The sequence below is a fragment of the Pterocles gutturalis genome, unplaced genomic scaffold (genome assembly GCF_000699245.1).
Source record: "Pterocles gutturalis isolate BGI_N339 unplaced genomic scaffold, ASM69924v1 scaffold32668, whole genome shotgun sequence".
Taxonomy (NCBI): Eukaryota; Metazoa; Chordata; class Aves; order Pterocliformes; family Pteroclidae; genus Pterocles; species Pterocles gutturalis.
Window position 1 is genome coordinate 15,029 of NW_010119122.1, and position 20,119 is coordinate 35,147.

General features: G+C 39.9%; 1 protein-coding gene across 1 annotated transcript in view; it reads left to right on the top strand.

Moving 5' to 3' along the window:
* The first annotated feature begins 704 nt into the window (after positions 1 to 704).
* Positions 705 to 20,119, top strand: part of PTEN (phosphatase and tensin homolog) — a 31,622-nt gene continuing 12,207 nt past the window's right edge. Inside the window, exons 1-5 of the mRNA XM_010076468.1 lie at positions 705 to 783; positions 4,066 to 4,110; positions 9,405 to 9,448; positions 12,798 to 13,036; positions 18,943 to 19,084. Of these exons, the coding sequence (XP_010074770.1) occupies positions 722 to 783; positions 4,066 to 4,110; positions 9,405 to 9,448; positions 12,798 to 13,036; positions 18,943 to 19,084 (532 nt within the window). The 5' untranslated portion in view covers positions 705 to 721. The remainder of the gene's footprint in view (positions 784 to 4,065; positions 4,111 to 9,404; positions 9,449 to 12,797; positions 13,037 to 18,942; positions 19,085 to 20,119) is intronic.

The window sequence follows — 20,119 nt, forward strand, 5'->3', positions numbered from 1 at the left end:
TTTCAGATCTGTACATTCCCATCTATCGCATTATCTTACATTGAGACATGCAGAGCCTGCTATAGTGATCTGTTATGTAGAAATTGTGAAAAGTGATAAAAGCATCAGTGTCTATGTAGCCTTTCTTGACTGAAATGCTCTTTTTTTGGTTTGCTTTGCATGGTGTACCTATTTTGGGATCACTAGGGACTTGAACATGGGTGTTAATTTGTAACATCTCACAATTCACATGAGACTATTTTAATAGTTTCCCATTGGATTTAATATGCCGTTGAAACTGCAGAGAAAGACCAGTATGTAGCGTCTGTGTGATTCTGGTGAGATGATACGTGATGGAAATTGATGACTCTGCTTTTCTAGTGGATTGCCTTCCTCATAGATATTAACCATCAACAGCCCAAGAGCATAGACTTCTAATAAGTTATCTGTTTGAGTTGTAAGGAGGTTTCTGTTATATAGTGACTGTGATCTAAATACCATGTTTTCAAGTTTCCCTCCTGATTCCCACCCCTCCAACCTTTTTCTCAGCTTTTTTTGGGAAAAGATCCCTTATTACTGCATATAGAAAGCTGAATTGTTTGCTTGTGGGACTTGATGCTCTGACTTTGAGACAGTTAAATGTTTGATTTAATGCCCATTTAATGCTATTGTAGAAATTTCACATGCTTTACAAATGTTTCCATAACTTGCTTGTTCAGATATTTATCCAAACATAATTGCTATGGGTTTTCCTGCAGAGAGGCTTGAAGGAGTATACCGCAACAACATTGATGATGTAGTAAGGTAAGGCTTTATTTTTATTTTCCTTAAGTTATTCTTGGAAATCTTAAGTATCCGTTCCTGCACTCATTTATGTTGTACTAAGGATGTGTGTTCTGACTCGTAGAAATGGCAAGATTTTTGCATCTCATAGATGTTGCCTTATTAGCTTTCCTGAAAAATATTGGAAACAATAAAAATGATGTTCTTGAGAATTTTAGGCCAAGTTGCTGTTCTGGCTTGATCTCAAATGCATGTAATCTAATTTTCAGTGTGAAAAATTGATTTTAGTAAATGGTGCTGGAGTAAAAGGAGGTTTTTTGCTTTTAGAAAGATGTCAGTCTGTGCCTCTGCTCACTGTGTCGAGACTTTCCTGAGATAGCTGGTGGCATTTCAGAATAATTTGCCCGTATCCTTTCTACAATTGATAAATGAAGCGCTTGATGAGTTAATTTTGATTAAGTAGTAAATATAGTTTACTTTAGATAAAGGCTTTGATGTCTGGTTGTGTTCAATAATTGTGGATGGGGAGAAAAATCAGTTAAAATTTATTATTGCTGGTGGTGTTTTATATGTATATGTAGTAGAAATACCTACAGTTTGACATTTTTAACATCAAGTCATCTACTCTGAACTGCTCGATACAACAGTGAAAGGTGTAGTCAGTGTTTTAGGAGCATAATTGTAATTTGTTTAGTCAACACCCTACCTGGAGAGTGTGGTGTGAGAAGTTCCATTAAAAACTAAATACTTGGTAGAACCTGCCAAATGTTAGTGTTTTAGGATTTGAAGTTCTGATTTCTTTTTTTAAGTCAAGCATGATGCTTATGAGAGCATCGAAGAGACTTGATGTTTGGGGCTGGGACAATGATGCAGGAAGGGACATTGTTATGCAGTGATGTTAGAAGTGGGTGTACTTGGGCGAGAAGGTGCTGCTCCCAGGTTTGAGATGCCACAGAAAGTCTCTCATAATGGTTGGCAGGCAGAATTATCACTGCTTGAATTTCACTGGTAATTGTTTGCATCCAGGTTTGTACAGAAATGAGTTGAGGCACCTCCTGGGTTCCCATACTGGGAGGAATCGTAACCCTCAACTGAGAATCACTCATCTGGAGGCAGTGGCTTACCTGCGCAGCTGCACTTAGCTTCAGATGAGTTGGAGGGGGTTTCATTTTTACGTGTTTGACCGTTGTGACGAAGCTCGCTATCCACAAATAGTACTGAGAATGTCAGAGGCTGGATTTGAGCAGGCTTGCAGCAGCCACCTTGTTCTGTCACACATAGTGAAAAGTCGCTTTTCTGGAGCTGGTTCTGTCAGTGAGGTTCAGTATAGCATTCTGTAAATACATTTGCAGAGCGTGTAGATATCTGCTAGAATTGTTAACAGTGGTATGAAGTTATGCACACAGCTTGCACATTTCATGAAGCTGATTTGGGTATTGCATCTGCTATATGAAATATATGGTCCCTGATAGACTCCACCTTCGGAAATTGTAGGATGGGGCAAAGGCTGGGCTTGGAATAAATGGCATGGGAATAATCCAAACAAATAATAATAAGCAGTAATCTTTGAAGGCCCTCTTCCATTCACAGCATTGATTTCAGTTGCGTCTGTATGAAGGAAAATATATTTTATTGGTTAAGCGTCTAGATATGTGTAAGTTAGACTTTGGGAACTTAGTCAAAAGGAATAATGATCACCTAAAAGTGTAATCAGTCAAATTAAGATATGGAGAGATGTAAGTTAAGTGGCTGTAGGAAACTGTATGCTAAAGCAGTTTTGTGTATGTTCGGCCCTTATTTTTAGACTAGAATGATGCACCAAACGTGATCATGCAGCATTCTGCACATAGCAGTCAGCAGGTCCTCATCTCCTCCTTTTTATTGTGGAATTTTTTTTTTCAAAGAGCTTTTTATGCACAAATTCAATGTTTGAGCTCTGGAGCAATTGGAATGGAGACAGGATACACCAATGAGCTTTTTTTTTTTTTTTTTCTGGAAAGTCAGTATCCTGACAAATTGAATGCTGATGTGGTACAAGAAGAACGGCCTGGACTGCTGGCTGTCTCCCATGACTGATACTTTGGGGGGTTTTGGATGGAATTTTGTCCTTAGAAAAATACTTGCTTGAAAGCTGATAACTCAGCTTTGTAGGTACTACTGGCAAAAGCAAAGTCAGCTCTCCTTGCTCTCCTGTGTGTTTTTAACAAGGGAGGGCATCTCCCGAAACAAATCACCATGTCCACCATCTTCCTTAATCTCTCAAAGTCTGCCAACAGGGACACCAGTGGGAGTCGTGAAATATTTGTGCTGACAAAGTCGGAGTCCCATCCTCAGTGTTGCGCGAGGAGCGTTCACATCTGTTCTTATTTTAACACATTGGTTTAACCACAGAGTTCTTCTAGGTTCTTCTGGAATATTATGACTGATAACCAGAGCTTGTTTTTGCTTGAGCTTTCCAGGATTTTAGCAGCTAGTGTTTCTTTTCAATTTGAACAGCGTGTTCTGTCATGGCTAATTAAATTCCTTCTGGCTGATGTGCAGATACACGCTGTTGATGATGTTAAGTGTAAACATTTGTATGTTATTTCTTCTTGAACATTGCCAGGTGACGCATCATATATAATCACGGTAATTTTGATGAATCATATTTGCAGTTTGGCTCTCTGGGGCTTGTATGGGAAGTTTTTGTTCCAAAGTGAGCATGAAAATGAACGAGTGTGAAAAAGTACAGTGATCTTCCTTCTCCTTTCTGAGCCCAGAATATCATTGAGCACTGTCCTCAGACTTCAGTGGCAAATAATGGCCATTTTAAAAACCTGGTGTTAAATTCTTGCTGTTCTAACTAGAGTATGAAAATTACTTTAACTGCTTTTTTTTCATTGGAAATACCCCTGTGGCAAAATATTTTGCATAGATGATTAAATTGGAAGTAAGTGTTTACACTTGTGTATAATCAATACTCTCTGCTTTAAAAATAAAGGACCCTTCCTCAGCTTAATATCTTGATGTACGGGTATCTTAGAAATCAGCTCAGATGGGTCCATACAACAAGTATTTCAGTTGCAGGTCAGATCTTGGTCTCCTCAGTTGCATAAGTAGTCTTGTTCATATTATGGGATTATTGGTGTGAGTGAGGTTTGCAACATGCTGCCTTCTTGACTTTGGGCCACTGCAGGGCCAGCTGGGACTTGCAATGCAGGCAGAACTGCACATGCTGGTTGGGGCTTTAACAATGCTGCAAATTAAGGTCAACATTATTGCAATGTATATTAATGCATGCCTCTTTTTTTTTTTTCTTCTAAGGTTTTTGGATTCAAAGCATAAAAACCATTACAAGATATACAATCTGTAAGTATGCTCTTGTAGATGTGTTTTTCCAAAATAATAAGTTCTAAAAATAGCTTACAAGTGAAAGTGGCTTGTTGCTGTAATGAAGCAGAGCTGGAGATGTTTTGCGCATTTCTTAAAACAATTAAGCCTGATTGAGAGCACTGTTACTTCGTTTAGTGGAGCTGAGTGAGGTTAAATGAAATGCTAGTGTGTATTCATATTACTTGAACGCTTTTAAATGACTTGGCATCTAGCCCATCTGGAGCTTGTACCATGTGATTAAAAAGTGAAAAGTAATTCACAGTAGGCTTTCTGTTAATGTATTAATGTCCGCAATGAAGAAATTGCCAAATTAATATTTTCCTGTGGGTTTGTTTTTGTTTTTTTTTTTTAATCGAACTGTATTGGTACCCAGGTTCTGTTTGCTTCCTCACTCTTCCTGACTGTCCCTGTTTCTTACTTTGAAAAAGCAATTGCAGCAGTTGGTGATGTGATGGTTTCTCACTTTAAGTGTAATGTTTTCCTCTGAAAATTTAGTTATGCAGAAAGCTGTTCTTGTTACAGAAGGGATTTTTTTTTGTTGTTGTTGTTGTTTCTTGACCATCTTTATATCTTAGCTTAGGCTAACTTCATTTGTATAAATGATTTGGTGGTGTCAGCTGATGTTGAAAAGTAGGTCGTGGTTTTCCTACCCCTCATTTTTTCCCAGAAATCTAAGTTGAAGATTTACTGATTCTCTGAGTTCTTTAGGCTTTATTTTTTTAAAATTAATATGTTTCTAAATATCTGCAATTAATGGAAAAAATTATTGTAGCATGGAAATCCAGACAATGCATTACATTGTAATCTGTCAGTCATTAAAAATAAGTATTTAAATGTGCTTCTAAATTAGATGAAGCATTATGCATTGAGCAACTGTTTCCTCGTGTTGGGGCAAAGTGGTACTAGAAGCTGAGGAATTGTATACTGGTTATTGAAGTTGTCTGTAAAGCCTCGGGTAGGATGGGACAGGAAAAGATGTGTAAATAAAATATGCATTAAAATAAACTTCTTGGACACCTTTCGAACAGTTCAGTAACTATATTATTTTTTCCAGCTTAGAAGTTCTCCAGAATGTTAGCCTTTTGATAAATGCTCTTTTGATGGAAAGGACAGGGCTTCCTAGAATAGCCGTTAGCTCCTTTTGTGGGTAGGTGCAGCTCTCTGAAGAGGTAACTTCATGGATATCTTCCTTTGAAGTCTTCTGGAGCTCAGCACTAGAGATCCTGTATCATGTAAAATCTGACTACACTCTGGTTTTATTAGAACCCCCCCACCGAAGTCTCCTGACAGCTTCTGCTTGGTCTGGGGAGCAAAGCAGAAGAGGACAGATACAGCTTAATTTCCTCCTGCTTCTTGGGGCTGAGTTCAGCTGTCAGCTTCTGTGAAGTGTGGCTCTTCTGACTTACAAGATCAGGGTTTGCTGTCTGATACTAAGATGGTTGTTTTGAATTGGCTTGAGAGGTGATGGGTGAAAACAATAGGTTGTTGTGTGTTAACTTCTAGGCTTGGTCAAAAAATAAAAGTTCAGCAAGACTTTTGTGCATCTTAGCAAGTAGCTCCTTGGGGAGGCGGTGCTCAAAAAGTTTCCACTTTGCTGGCTGCTAGCAACCTCATTTTATTTTAGAAGAAAGCAAAAACCCATCCGCTAACCGTACACAGGAACAACTGTAAAGTTTTTAAGTAAGAAGAGCTGTGATGGGACAACTGCTTTTGATGTTTACCTTGCCAATATGTGTATTTTCAGCTGTGCAGTGAACTTGTCCAGGTGTGCCAGGAGTTTTTGTCTTCCAAGTTCTTCATATAAAAGTTTTAGCTTTTCATTTCTTGGCGCAAGAACCACCCCCCCACCCCCCATTCCTTTCTTCTTGCTGACTTTGAAACAATTGCAAGTAAAACTTCCTAAAATGACTGTATTTACCCTCAAATGCCAACTTTTGAAGGAGAAAGCATCCTTTTAAAGTGCATGGGTTTTCTTCCTCCCTAAAATATGGATCAGTTGCAAATGAAGATTCAAGTGATGACTGCACAGCTTGGAAAGCATAGCTTTTAAACTGTATAGCTCTGGCTAGAGACACCAGGTTATCTCTTTATGCAGGCAAAATTTATATGCACTTTACGTACATAAACACCATTAGGTGAATTGTTGCAATGTTTGGCCAGCCATGAGATGGGAAGAAATGGCAGCCTTCAGGTATTTCAGAGAACAGTATCTCTTTAGATTAAGCTGATAATTTGTAAATCAACCTATTGTCTGTGTTTAAAAGTAGGACGTGGGAGTTCAGAGGAGTTATGTGATTATATTCAGAATTATTTCAAACACTGTCATGGGGTTTGAGTTCCCTTAAGGTAGCTGTTATATGAATTTGATAATGTGTGTATTGAGCAGTTTTATTTAGAAGGATTTAGAGAATTTTTTAACTGATGTTTAAACAATGTCACGCCTCAGTCCTCACATCTTGGCTTTTAACATCACAATGAATGTTTGAGCAATCAGTTTAATTTTGCTTCTTGTTTGTGTTGGTTTTCTCATGTGTTCCTTTAACGCTGTTCTACTTCTTCAGTATTCTTCTTTATTTTAACATGTTATTTCACTTCCGTCTCCTAACTTCACATATTGCCAAATTGTTACCTCCCCTGTTGTAATAATCTCCATCTTCTCCAGTATATTTCTTTTAACTGTCCTACAGGCAGATAGTTAAGGAGCTGTAATGACCAATGTGTATTTTCTATGCAAGCTTTCCGTATCTCTCTGTACGTAGGGTTGGGCTGTGGCATAGGCTACCATCTTTTCGGTAGCCTGTAGTCATATAGTAGGATCATGGTTATGGTCAGAAAGGTGCCTGGCTGGCAGCACTTAGGGTCTAGGTTGCATTAAACTGGCTTTGATCGTAAGGAGGATTACAAGAACCACAGCAACCAACTCCCCATCCTCAAAATAAAAAAATAATATTTAGATTTCTTCTGGAGAGCTGGCTGTATTACAGGTCTAATAGTTCTGTAAAAAAATGCATTTGAAGTGCTAAGTGACAGAAGCATCCTCCAAAGTCTGTGTTAATGGGATCTCTGCTGCAGATACACGTGTTTTGTGTAATGAAGTGGGGCTACGTTTTGTATAGCTGTGGGTGGTGTACAGCTCCCATAAGAGGGCATAAAGAGTGACATGGCTATGTTTTATGCTCAGTTTCTATCCTTGGTATCAACAAAACTATTTTTTATCCCTTAAGGTATTCTACTTGATGCTCTCTCAAACTTCAAAATTTGGAGGCTTTTTTGCCCGTATGTGGATTTTTTTTTTAGGTTTGAAGACTTTCATCTCTTACTATCTCTTTGAACTGGGTGTTTCTTTGAAAGGAAGAAGGAAACTTTCTTGGATAAGATGCTTTGTGTTAACTGCTGTGCTTCCTAGCAGGCTCAACTTCCAAAGTTCAGATGCTGACTAGCTTGGAACAGGCTTTGCTGATGGCTGCTCCAGACGTGGCGCCTCCATCTTGGGTGTACATACTGTGTCTAAAGTTTCTTGTCAAAGGCTTGAGTGCAGATAATGGGTTTTTTTTGAGCCCCATCTACCAGCTTAACCTGTGCTGTATTGCTTCTGATCCAGATAAAGTGTCAGCAGTGTGATCAGAGCTGTAAAAACTGCCAGACCTTTCCTCAGCAGAGGCTAGAGTAGAGAAAGCTCTGGAATTCAGAGAAAGGGAAGCACTGAGTGCATGTGCAACCCCAGCAGACCTGCCTCTGTCCCTGGTGCGGGAGTCTTATGGACAAAGCTCAATGCAGCACCTGTGAGACTCCAGTTATGTACAACAGTCGTACAAGTAGGAGCCTAAAAGTTTGCGTGTCTGGAAGTGTCAAGTCAGCTCCATGTGACTCCAAAGGCTGCAGTCATAACATACCTATTAAGGCAAGATAAGTTCATACCAGTCCTGGAACTGGTGCGAGTATGTGAACCCTATGAGGAGTACAGGTTACAATCAGAACGGAAGATCTAGATGTGTTTTGTCTACTGAAATGACTCCCAGTCACTGTGCTTCAGCTTGGAGTCCTGTTGTTTGAAGGCAGGATTGTTCTCGTTTTCCTTTCTGAAACACATTTTCACATGCATTGTGTAGGAGCCCATCATTTTTCCTGCAGAAAGCAACTGCTGGGAAAATTATGGAGGGCATCCACTTCCTCCCTTCTTTCCCCTTCCTCCTGACATCTGATCTAGCTTGTTCCCTTACAGAATGCCATTTGGGCTGGATTAGAGCCCTGCTGATTGGATTGTTTATATCCGGTTACGCAGGTCATCCTGCGAGACTAGTATGGTGCGGTTTGCTCCGCTGCTAGCTAGCTGGAGTGGATCTCGTTGTTTATATTGTTTATCCGGTTTATTTATTTATTTATTTATATCCGGTTACTGATGATGATCCGGTCTTCTTAGGCAGGTCATCCTGCGAGACTAGTATGGTGCGGTTTGCTCCGCTGCTAGCTAGCTGGAGTGGATCTCGTACGGAGTGTTGAGAAAGACATTGATGCAACTCCAGAGTCTTCAGAAATATGCCATTTCCCAGGGTCTGTGAGGGGAAAACTGGCTGGCTGGCCTTTTGGGTTTTTTTGAGTTCACCTACTTTCAAGAACAAATGCCAAGTCAGAGAGTGGTATCACCAATCTCTGCTTGACACAAGTGATCTCCATTATACTACTCAGTGGTGCTTTCAGTTGTCTCTGGTGGTCCTGTTGTGGTCCTGTAAGTGGAAGAAGAATGATGCTTGCTTAGGTTGCTCTAGATGAGGGTCCTTGAAATGTCCTTGTGATCCCCATCACCCCTGGCACCCCTGTTGTCATGAGGCATCTTGACATGTGTGTTGTGTTCAGAGTCAGCTGGATGAAGGCTGTAACCGTCTACTCTTCCTGTGCTTCTGTGAGAGCATAAAGCTGCTCAAGCGGCTGGAGCTGTTATTAACTAGAGTGCTAAAATGTAATAGCAAATTGCATTACTTATAAGAATGTCTCCATTGAGAGTTACACAGACTAAAACATACTGGTAGACTATAATTACCTTGGGGTAGGTAATTGGTTTTCAGTAAAATAATTGATATTTTAGAAAGCAACTTTATACATCTGCAGCAAAGCAGTTTTTCTGTATGTAACCTCCAGCTATAGTTTTGAATCATAAAGGTGATGAGTATACAAAATTTTCCCATATGTTGATCTGTACGTTCCAAGGTGTGACAGATGTTGGTAGTGCCTCAGAGACTTGTCTTGAACTCTTGTCTATTTTTCATTTTCAGATGTGCTGAAAGACATTATGACACCGCCAAATTTAACTGCAGAGGTATGTTTTTACTGTCTACTGTGTGTTCTCCTCTTTAAAGTTCAGTGTTTCTGAATGAAGGTATAAAGGAGGAGCTGATGAATAATAGTGTAGATTTGGGCACAAGGAATTATGTCAGATTGCTTTGAGTCATTGGAGAAACTTGCTGTATTCTTGATGCTTTCAAAAAAGTATGTTGTTGACAGTTTAACTAGATCAAGATCTAATAAGGCAATCAGAAGTCTACCGTTGCAAAAATTTTTTGCAGACTGGCTTATATGGAAATTTCTGTTCAATGCAGTGTGCAAACTTACTGTAAAATTTAGATGTGAATCTTAGAGAAGTCTGGTTTTTGTGCAGAAGCATAGCTCAGAATAAAAACGGAAAACAATTAAGCCACTGTCATTCAAGTGTCATTGAAGATCTGGAACAAACCTTCAGTTTGCTTAAAAAAAAAAAAAAAAGAAAAAAAAAAGAGAGAGAACTCCCATGTGAGGCCTCTTTGAAATGAGTTGGTTCTTAGACACTTTGCAGAGCTACCAGAACCCGTGGGGAAACTTTTAGGGGCTCCTTTTGATCAGACCCTTGGTGAGTGGAAACTGTTGTACCTGTTTTGTCCGTATTAAGTCCCCAGGTAATAAATTAAATATAGACTTAACTTTATTCTTTTTCTAGAGGAGCATCTCTGTGCACAGTAGCAGAGCTTGTAGTCCTCTTCATGCAGTGCTTCAGAATGGTTGGATAGATAAAGAGTACTTGTGTGTACGTAATTGCAGGAAATGAATAGATTTTGGCCTTACTGGCTAGTACTACGTCATAGCAAGGGCTCAACTTTATTATTATTAACCATCCTTCTATCTGTAAAGAGGGTGTTTAGGACATGACCAAAATGTAGTTGGCTCTTTTAATGTCTGAATACAGAAGGACTGAAATTCTCATGTTGAAGTCATCTTCGCTTCTAATTTGCTCTTACGATGTTGAATGACAGTGTCCTGAAACCTCACTCAATACATACAAACCAGAAAAAAGGTATTTTAAGATCTGCTTGAGCCATACTTTGCATTGGGTAAGAGGAGAAATTGATGTGCTTCTAATATGTCCAGAACATATGTTCACTTTATTCTTTTTATTATGGGAGTGCTCAGATCCCTTCACTGTCAATCCCAGGCCAAACTGTTTGTGACAACACCTTTCACAGCTCCTCTGCAGAAGTGCTGTTCGAAGGAGCTACATGTTGCATTTTTTTCTTTTCATCCTGAAATTAGTTACCTTAGAGAACGAAATTGGTGTCTCAGGACTTCCCTTAACAGAGGATCAACAGTTCTACTCTAAAATCTTCTGAAGTGAATTAATTTCCAAGGGAACTTCTCATTTGTACATTTGGCATGAAACACCATAGTAGTTCATTATTCAACTTGAATTTCTTGCATCAAATTCAAAAACAAACGTTGAAGGCTCTTCATCTTCTTTGGATGTAAGGTTTCTGCCAGGGTTTTTGCAGTTTCTGAAGTACTTCTGTGCTGGAAATTGTCTTCTGCTTTATGAGAGGCTTGCTTTTTTATTTTTTTCACTCCTTTATGTGCTATGGGATTTTTCTTGCAACATCTAGGAGCTTGGAGAGAATAATTGGAACTGTTCTCCATGCTGTGTGCTCCAGTGTTAGGAACCAAAATCCATGGAGGACCTGCACCCTTTCAAGGACCTGCTCAAGATTGTGCAGCTTAGTGTTTCCTAAGGCTGTTGTCTGACTCTTAATCCTTCTGCACTATCACAGGGCACCCTTTTCATCTGCTTCTCATTCTGTCTTTAAAGAAAATACCGCAAGGTTTGCCTTTGATCCCAAATCTTGGAGAGCATCTTCAACATGCAGTTGTTTCAGGCTGTTCTTTCAGGACTACTTTGTCTTTCCTTTTCACGGGAACCTTATTGGATGTAGCTAAGATAGACTCAAAGTTGTATGGACAAATTCTCGGCATGTCCTAACAGCTTCTTTTCTTAGGGGTCTCTAGATAAATTCTTCCTTTCACTTGTGTCTGTTGCAAAAAGTGGCATCTCTTAAGTTTACATGAAATGATCATTTGGGCAGTCTTTGGATCTTCCAGGTTGAAGAATTGATTAGTGCATGCTCGTGTTCGTTGACGTTGGTGCTGCTTTAGCACAGATTATTCATTTCATCAGGCTTCCCTGTCTGGTGTTCTGGGAGATTAAGTGGGCGGCGTGCACTCCAAGGGAATAAACTGTCCTTGCGAATCCCTCTAAAAGGCTTCAGACTTCTGCTGCAGTAATTTATCAGTTCCATAACTTCACCCCTCACTTCTGCTCTTTAAGTCCTTGGGGATTCATCCAAAAGAGCCTTGCATGTGTGACAAGAGAGTAGTACTTAACGAAACGAATACGAACACTTGCCAAAAAATGAAATGTATTCATTTTTAGATCAGAAAAGGAAATGGTGTTTCTAGCTGAGAATTTTCAAGTGAACAAGAGTTGTAGTTATAAGATCCCAAGCCTGTCGATAAAGAGTTGGGGTGCACTTTATAAAAAGTGCTGTGCCTCTGATGACACTCGTACAGCCCCATGTAATTCTGCCAGTCAGCATGGCATTGTCATCGTATCTGAGGTGTTAGAGCTGCTTGTCTCTGAATATTGCTTATTTTTTTTCTCTCTTGAGTTTTCTTTCATTTCCTGCGTGCTTGCTTGAAATTCTTTCCATCTCTAGATGGAAAAAGTGCTTCTGTGCTTGTATATATCCATATAAGAAAGAAAGACAACTTTGTTCAATCATTTGACTTTAAAATCCATAAGTATTGCAGGTGCCTTACATGAGATTTCTTTTTCGATTACAGTTTTTTAATATGGAAATTTGCAGGTTTTTGTTTTAAAACTCCTTTGAGCAAATTCTGAGAATTTGTTCCCAATGTGGACCCAACTGCACTAAATTTTTCAGCAAAATTCCTATTGTCTGTTCAGTGACAGAGGTCTGGCTCTGCTTTCTCTCAGCAGGTCGTCTAATTATTGCTAGAGTAATGGGTTTTCACAAGGTTGTTATTTGTGCCAGCACACTATTAAATTCTAGAAAATCTGTGATGTTAAGATACAGAGTCTGTGCCACTCATTTCAGTAGTGGTGTGAAATTGTCTCTTCATGTGGCAGGATGCCTGCTTGTGTATTACTAGAGAAATGTTTGCAATGCATTTAATATGCAGTACTTTGCTGAATAATATTGGAATAAAAAAATTACATATCTATATGTAAGACAGGGAGTTTTATTTAGAAAGCTAGTTTTCTTGCATGCTTGTCACAAAGTTGACCTGTCTAGTTGAGCTTGCTGTAATTTCCTTTTGAGATTCTGATAAATGACTTCTCATTGCAGTTGCACAGTACCCTTTTGAAGACCATAACCCACCGCAGCTAGAGCTTATCAAACCTTTTTGTGAAGATCTTGACCAATGGCTAAGTGAAGATGACAATCATGTTGCAGCAATCCACTGTAAAGCTGGAAAGGGACGAACTGGTGTAATGATATGTGCATATTTGTTGCATCGAGGCAAGTTTTTAAAGGCTCAAGAAGCCCTAGATTTCTATGGGGAAGTAAGGACCAGAGACAAGAAGGTGAGCTATTTTCTGTTCTTCTGTCTGCATCTTTGTGCTTTTCCTGCTTGAGGTCAATTTGAATAGTCAAGGCCTTCAAGAAATACTTTCCATAAGTTGTGATATGTTGTTTGATTTAGCTTTAACATTATTGGATCAGTGCAGTTCTAGATGAAAAAGCTTTCCTAAGCAGCAGTAGCCATTAGTCACAACGCTAAAAGTCTGTTTTTCCCATCTCGTGTTCAGGAAGATCTGGACAGTGTATTTTAAATAGCCTTTGAAATAGCATTCTGTGGCATGTTGCATCAAATGGCCGGTTCATGCGGGAACTGTCTTGTTCAGCGTTTTCAGCCCAAATAGAGGACTATTCTAGCTTATTTGCCTGAATGGATGAGTTGTTCATCTCCTCAGGTTCTCTTAATTTCTGTGGTGGTGTTAGGAGATGCATAGTCATTACAGTGTGTGTTACAGTTGAATAGCCCTAGTGGAAGAGTCTGCTGGAGGAGTCTGTTGTTGGATACCCCTTTTCAATAAGAAGGTAGTTGAGCCCAGATATTGGCTGCCTCAGAGTTGGCTTCATGAAGTGCTGCTGTTTAGTTTCTCAGACTTCTGAAGAAAAATGGGAGAATCTAATTTCAGAGAACTGTTAAGACCATGTCAGTGGTACAAATGGGTAACTGTACAAGTAGCAGCAACTGTATGTTGGACCTTTCTGGCACGGTTATGCCTCATTAATGGGAATCTAACCTTATTTGACATCTTCTCCAAATACAGTAAGGTGTGACTTGCAAGGTCACTTCAGCAGGCTTCCCTGCTCATCTTCCATTGTTTCCTTCTGTATGTTGGTAGAGCAGCCCAGGGGGATCATCCTGGCAGGCTAGTTTCAGCTTTTCAAGTACAGAGTTCTCTGTGTTCCCGTAATATTTGCATCGAGTATTAATTTCACAGTATGCAGACCTGTAATAAGCAGAGCTTCATGTTTGAAGGCTCTTGAGAGCAGAAGTATCGCATGAGGAACTTTAGAATTTGGCTGTTAATTCATTGGAAGGAGCAAATAAATTCTTAGTTTGCTCTCTTTACAAGATGGAGCTGTTATTCCACATACTGCTGAGAAGATAGTTGTGTAGTACTACAGCGGAGAGAGTGTCAAAGTTTCCCATCGAAACTTTGTGAGGTTTGCTAAGTGTGCATCATAGTGAATAGGAATGAGCTGTGCAATGAATAAACAGTGTTGATTACTCCTGCTGATAAAGATTTATCTAAAGAGATGTATAAAATATAATTAAAACTTCAAAACTTAACAAATACACGGTGAAGCATGTTGTACCTCAGTTTCCGTTTTGTAAAAAGAAGTTAGGGTTTCTGCACGTGAGTGTGTTGAGTGTAGGGTCAGTTAGGTGATCATCAGTACCCCAGTGGTACCTCTGGTATGTTTGAGGTAAGGCAGAACTTTGTAAACAGGAATAGTGAGAGCCTTGTTTAGCTTCACTGTAAATATTGTCTCTAACTAGCAACTTGGTTTTGGATTTGATGTCTCTACTGGAAGAGTTGATTTGTTGTGGGTTTTTTTTTGTTTTTGTTTCGTTTTTTTTTTTCTTTTTTTTTTTCCCAGCTCTGCTTGAGTATGGTTATCTTTACCGTGGACAGTGGGCAGCATGTGATTCACATAATCCTTAAAGTAGTATTTATGAACAAGTATTCAAGTGCAGGTTCTGGGAGCTTTTTCTTCCCTTGTGACCCATATTTCAGTGTTATATGTCAAGTGCTGCTCTCTGATTTGACACTTCACCACACCTTTATGTAACTGACTTCCTGAACTCAAAGTGAATGAGGCATCAAAAGAGCTGTTAGCACTGAGGGACAAGAAAATGCCTCTTTTTTTTCTTTTCTTTTTGTTCTTGCTGGACTAACATATGTATGCTGAAGAGAAACTGGCTTAGTTACCAATTTTTCTCCATGTAAAGCAAGCACATGGCGTGTGCTTTGAGCTACTCTGAGTAGTGTAGCTAAAATCGCTGTTGCCATTAATGTGCATGGCAAAGTGATTCTCAAGAGGGTTTAGTCCATGCCGGCAGGAAGTGTAAGTCTGATTGCAAGAGGAAGTATGACTAATTGGTCAAGAGAACAACCTCGAGTACTTCTGTAGCAAGCTTTTCCCAAGCGCCTGCTGGGAAGCAGCTTGACGGAGGCCTTTGCGACATCGAGTGAGAGTTGTTGTAGATGGGGCTGACAGTTCCTAGATAGTCTGCCTCTGACCAAAAACTGTTTGTGTTTTTGTTTTGTTTTGGTTTTTTTCTCTGTAAGCGGCCTCTTCTGTAACTCATCATATTGGGGAGAGCTTTTTCAGAAAAAGGGAATGATGAAGATTAGAATGTATTGGCTAAATGGTTGTCTGTCAGTCGCCACCACTGTAGTAGAACAGGACTGAGTTCTTTTTTCTTTGAATCAAGGGAGACAAACTGTTTTCTGAAATTGGATAAAGAACTGTAATTGTCCAGACTGTTTTCAGAGCTGGGGGAGAAGTAAACCTCAAAAAAGTCTTGTAAAAGGGCTGCTGTTTCCACTGTTTGACATGATTAGCTTATCACCTCTTTTTTCCTTAAGATGTATGCTGAAATAGTACTGTGATGATAGACTGACACCTTCCTGCAGCTGGAGGTCTGTCTTTATTCCTGCTTCTGCCTTGAAGTGACTGTGCCCTTGTACTCGGCACTGGTGAGGCTGCACCTTGAATCCTGTGTTCAGTTTTGGGCCCCTCACCACAAGAAGGACATTGAGGTGCTGGAGCAGGTCCAGAGAAGGGCAACAAAGCTGGTGAAGGGTCTGGAGCACAGGTCTTATGAGGAGCAGCTGAGGGAGCTGGGGTTGTTTAGTCTAGAGAAGAGGAGGCTGAGAGGAGACCTTATCACTCTCTACAACTACCTGAAAGGAGGGTGTAGTGAGGTGGGTGGTGGCCTCTTCTCTAAAGTAACAAGTGATAGGACAAGAGGAAATGGCCTCAAGTTGCACCAGGGGAGGTTTAGGCTGGATGTTAGAAACAATTTCTTCACTGAAAGAGTGATCAGCCATTGGAACAGGCTGCCCATGGAAGTGCTGGAGTCACCATCCCTGGAGGTGTTCAAGAGATGTGTAGATATGGTGCTTCAGGACATAGTTTAGTGAGTTAGGTGGTGTTGGGTTGATGGTTAGACTTGGTGATCCTTGAGGTCTTTTAAAACCTTAATGATTCTATGATTCTGCAAAGGGTTTTATGGTGAGGATTAGACTTGGAAGGAAGCATGGCTTCCTCAACAGATAGGTATCAGCTGGGAACAACTATTCGGGTGCTTGAGCAGGAGATGATCCATTCAGGAGTGTTCTCAGACTGTCCTACTGGCGTGTTTTTAGGAAAGGCTCCTAATAGGGGTATAACTGAACAGGAAATGGGAACTCAATTATTTTGTGCAAGGAAGTCTCAGAATGACTCTTTTTTCACGAGGTTCGATATCCAATGTCTGCTGTGTCAGAGCCGATCAGTTACGTTTGCCATACTCAGGTGACAACTTCTGCTAAACCTGAAGCTGTAAGCCTACTCTGAGGCTGCAGCTTCAGCTTTACTCTCACAGTAGGGCACATTATTAAAGTGAATGTGGGATATTACTTCAAAAATGTTTGTTCTTCATAATACTGCCTGTGCTACATTGAGAGGAGAACCAGGAATAGCACCTGACAATTTCTGTGATACCTACACAGCTCTGCAGTGCCCTGTGAAACTCTAGCATAGGGGATAGAGAAGCTTATCTAATGTCCATTTAAAAAGTGATGATGGTGATAGGTGGGAAATGCAGACTTCTTGAGGAGAAAATACTTAAACTCCTTCCCTGTTCTTTATTGTTGACTAAAAGTAAGTGGGGGTCGATTGCACCTCTCAGATGATTAGTTTGTTATGAAAGTGTTCTGCTTTGAAATCAGACCTTTGGAAAACTGAGAACTTTCTGTTCTGCTTTAGTGTGGCTGGCTCTTAGGATCTTGGGGTAAAGGCTATGTCTCTAGGGAGTAAAAATCACTGTCTGGAGAGACAGAACTGCCCTCTTGGCTGAGAACTGGTTTTGCTTTGAGATCAGCGATCGCTTTATATAGCTGCAGAAGCAATTGTGTTCTCTTCATTCTGGTCACAGGCCCAGTTGTCCCAATAAGGTTTGCTGAGGTTTCTCCATGGGGCACATCCTTACGGGATGGAGAAGCTATAAGTAGAGAAGGATGCATTTTCCTTACCTGCCTTTCTTCTGGCTGGCAGCATTGGCAAGTTACTGATGGTTTGCTCTGAGACTTGGGTTTGTCTTAACTGTGAAGCTTGGATCCCAGGAAAGCAAACTTCAAAGCTCCCTTCAGAAGTGGGTTGGGTAATACTGAGATGACACCTGAACCAAAAACACTGTCAGTGTGGAAGGTTGTTGTACAAAGTGCTGAAAAAAGTCTTTTGTGTAATTTAGAAACAGCTGAAGTGGTAAGAACATAAAATTATTAACTTTTTTTTAAAATAATGGCAGGAGGTGAGTATTTTCATGTGTGCAGGATAGATGCTTACTAAATTAAAGGTACTTTGGCCACTCTTAGCTTATGGCTGTTGTAAGGTGAAGTAGATAATTAGAACTCAATTTATAGAAATCCTTTGTTCTAGGTTTTGTGACCAAAATGCTCATAGACTTGACTATGAAAACCTTTTCTTATCTCCAGTTTATTGCAATTTCACTTTCAGTTTTAATATGAAAGTTTACTTACTGATACTGTTGCAGGTATATAGTGTGGTTTGTTATAAACCGTATCTTATGTTTTCTTGGAAATTCAGTTAGTTTTCATCTTTATCACTTTCACTTGAACATACTAGCTTATAAAACTTCTTCCCCTGCTTGAAGTTTAAGTTGATTTAAAATCAGTAATAAAAGTGTTCTTTGGTTATATGTTCTTGAAGCAAGTGTTTATTTGAGAGTTATAATTTGACAGAGAAGTCCTTCATGTAACAATTTGGGCTTTTGGGCCTATGTTAATGAAACTTTCCAATTCTAATATTTGTGAAAACATTTCAGAAAGGCATTTTGTACTAGAAAGCAGCATCAGTATTGAATACAGTGATATTAGCAAGGAAAACTAGAATCTTTTGTCCTAAACTGCTGTCGAAATGCAATTCCTGTATTGGTGCTTAAAAATTCATACGTTCAAGGCGCCTCCTGCTTAATGTCAGAACTCCCCACCCCAAAAAAAAGCAGGAGCATGAAACCATCTTTTACATGACCCTCAGGGTCTCTGAAGTGTTTGTGTTTAAGATATGGAAAAATCTGCATTCTTTGCCTCATTGCTTGAGACAGATGTTTGGAGATACATACTCAAGTCACTGGAAAACCATTGTCCTGCTTGTTCCATTCTGGGAACTGGTCGGTAATTAGTTGCCTGGTGTTAAATACTGTGTGCGAACAGCTTCCTCTTGAACGCTCTGCGGGACACTCGTACAAGAGGCGTGACCACGTGTCTAGGGAAAAGGGGAACAGGGACAGAGGCTGTCGTTGGGAATGGTTTGGAGATGGATCATGGCTTTGCTGGTCCTGAAGGTGCCCAGAATGGTCCACAGTGAAGAAATTGCTGAGGGTTGTCATGAGTGACTGTGCTAAAAACCAGCATGACAGGGTTTTTTGAAGTGTAGAAAACAGTGCTGCACTCCCCTGCTTTCTAGGTACAGCCAGCATAGATGCTTTGTGTGCTGGTCTCCAGCACAGCTGCTGCAGAGGTATACTCAGCAGAAATCATGATGGCTTATTCCAGGTGCTCTAGCTACTTTTTAATTCGTGGTTTATTTGCTTTTGCTTCTATTCTGATATAATGGACCAGAGGTCTGTTAGTGATGCTAATAGATGGTCTTGATGGTTTTTGACTTTTGTTTTCCCTCTGTTTAGGGAGTGACAATTCCCAGTCAGAGACGCTACGTGTACTACTATAGCTACCTGTTAAAGAATCACCTGGATTACAGACCAGTGGCACTGCTGTTTCACAAGATGATGTTTGAAACAATTCCCATGTTCAGTGGCGGAACTTGCAGTAAGTACCCAGCACCCCGTTAACCTCTGTTAGCTCTCGTAAGGAAATGCATCGGCCTTTGAACTTGGTTTGGTTATGTGACGGTTGCCATTCTGTTACGTGACACGAAGAGCTGCACATCTTGATCAAGGGAGGAGAAGGTTGTATTTAAACACTTTGTGTTGAAAATCTGCTGTGGTCTGTCCACTAGCATCCTCCCAGGTGTATTAAGTTGTGGTCTGTGAAGGACTCATAATGGTTGTTTCACTGCAGTTTTAAATTGAGAAACACTAACAGTTTGAGGATAAGTAATGCCATATATATATATATTTGGATATTTTCTCCTTACTTTTATAAAAAGCCTTTTTTTTCTTAATATAGCAACTCTTGGGAAACATGACTTGCTGAAAAACATTTCCTTAATGGCATGTTGGCTTCAGATGCAGTAACATCATTCTTCTCATGGTGTTTTTAAAAGAAAAATTGGTTCATCTGGGTAAATAGCTAGTTCTGGAATAAACTTTTCTTGGTATAGAGGTTTATAAAGTATTAAAATACACCTGTAAAGGATTAATCTGGTTTGCTGATACACAGTGTGTTAGTAAGGAACAGCAGAATCCTTGAAACTTTGAAACATAAATACAAATTAACTTCTGCCCTTCTGTGGGCTGCATTACAGGGTAGTAACTGCCTAGCGTTGCATGTTCATTTTTTGTTAGTGGAAAAAAATCTTTCTAATGGTTTTGCTATGGAGATTACTGGAATGTGTAATTAATTCCAGTGCCTCCTGTGGCTTTGATTAAAATGGCACTATTAATGTTGTTGTGAGACAGTACCTGAACATGTAACGCGCATAAGAAACAATCCAGCAACTTGTAGGTCTAGCAGAATTTACAGGAGGAGGAGTAAGGGACCTCTGCCTCTAGGGTAGAGGTGTGGAGGTTACAGATTTCTGCAGTTACCACTTATTTAATGTTTTGGTGAAGCTGTGCTATCCTTGCGAAATCATGCTACAAGTATGAATTGCTCGCGTGAGTGTTAGCTTGTTTGTCCATT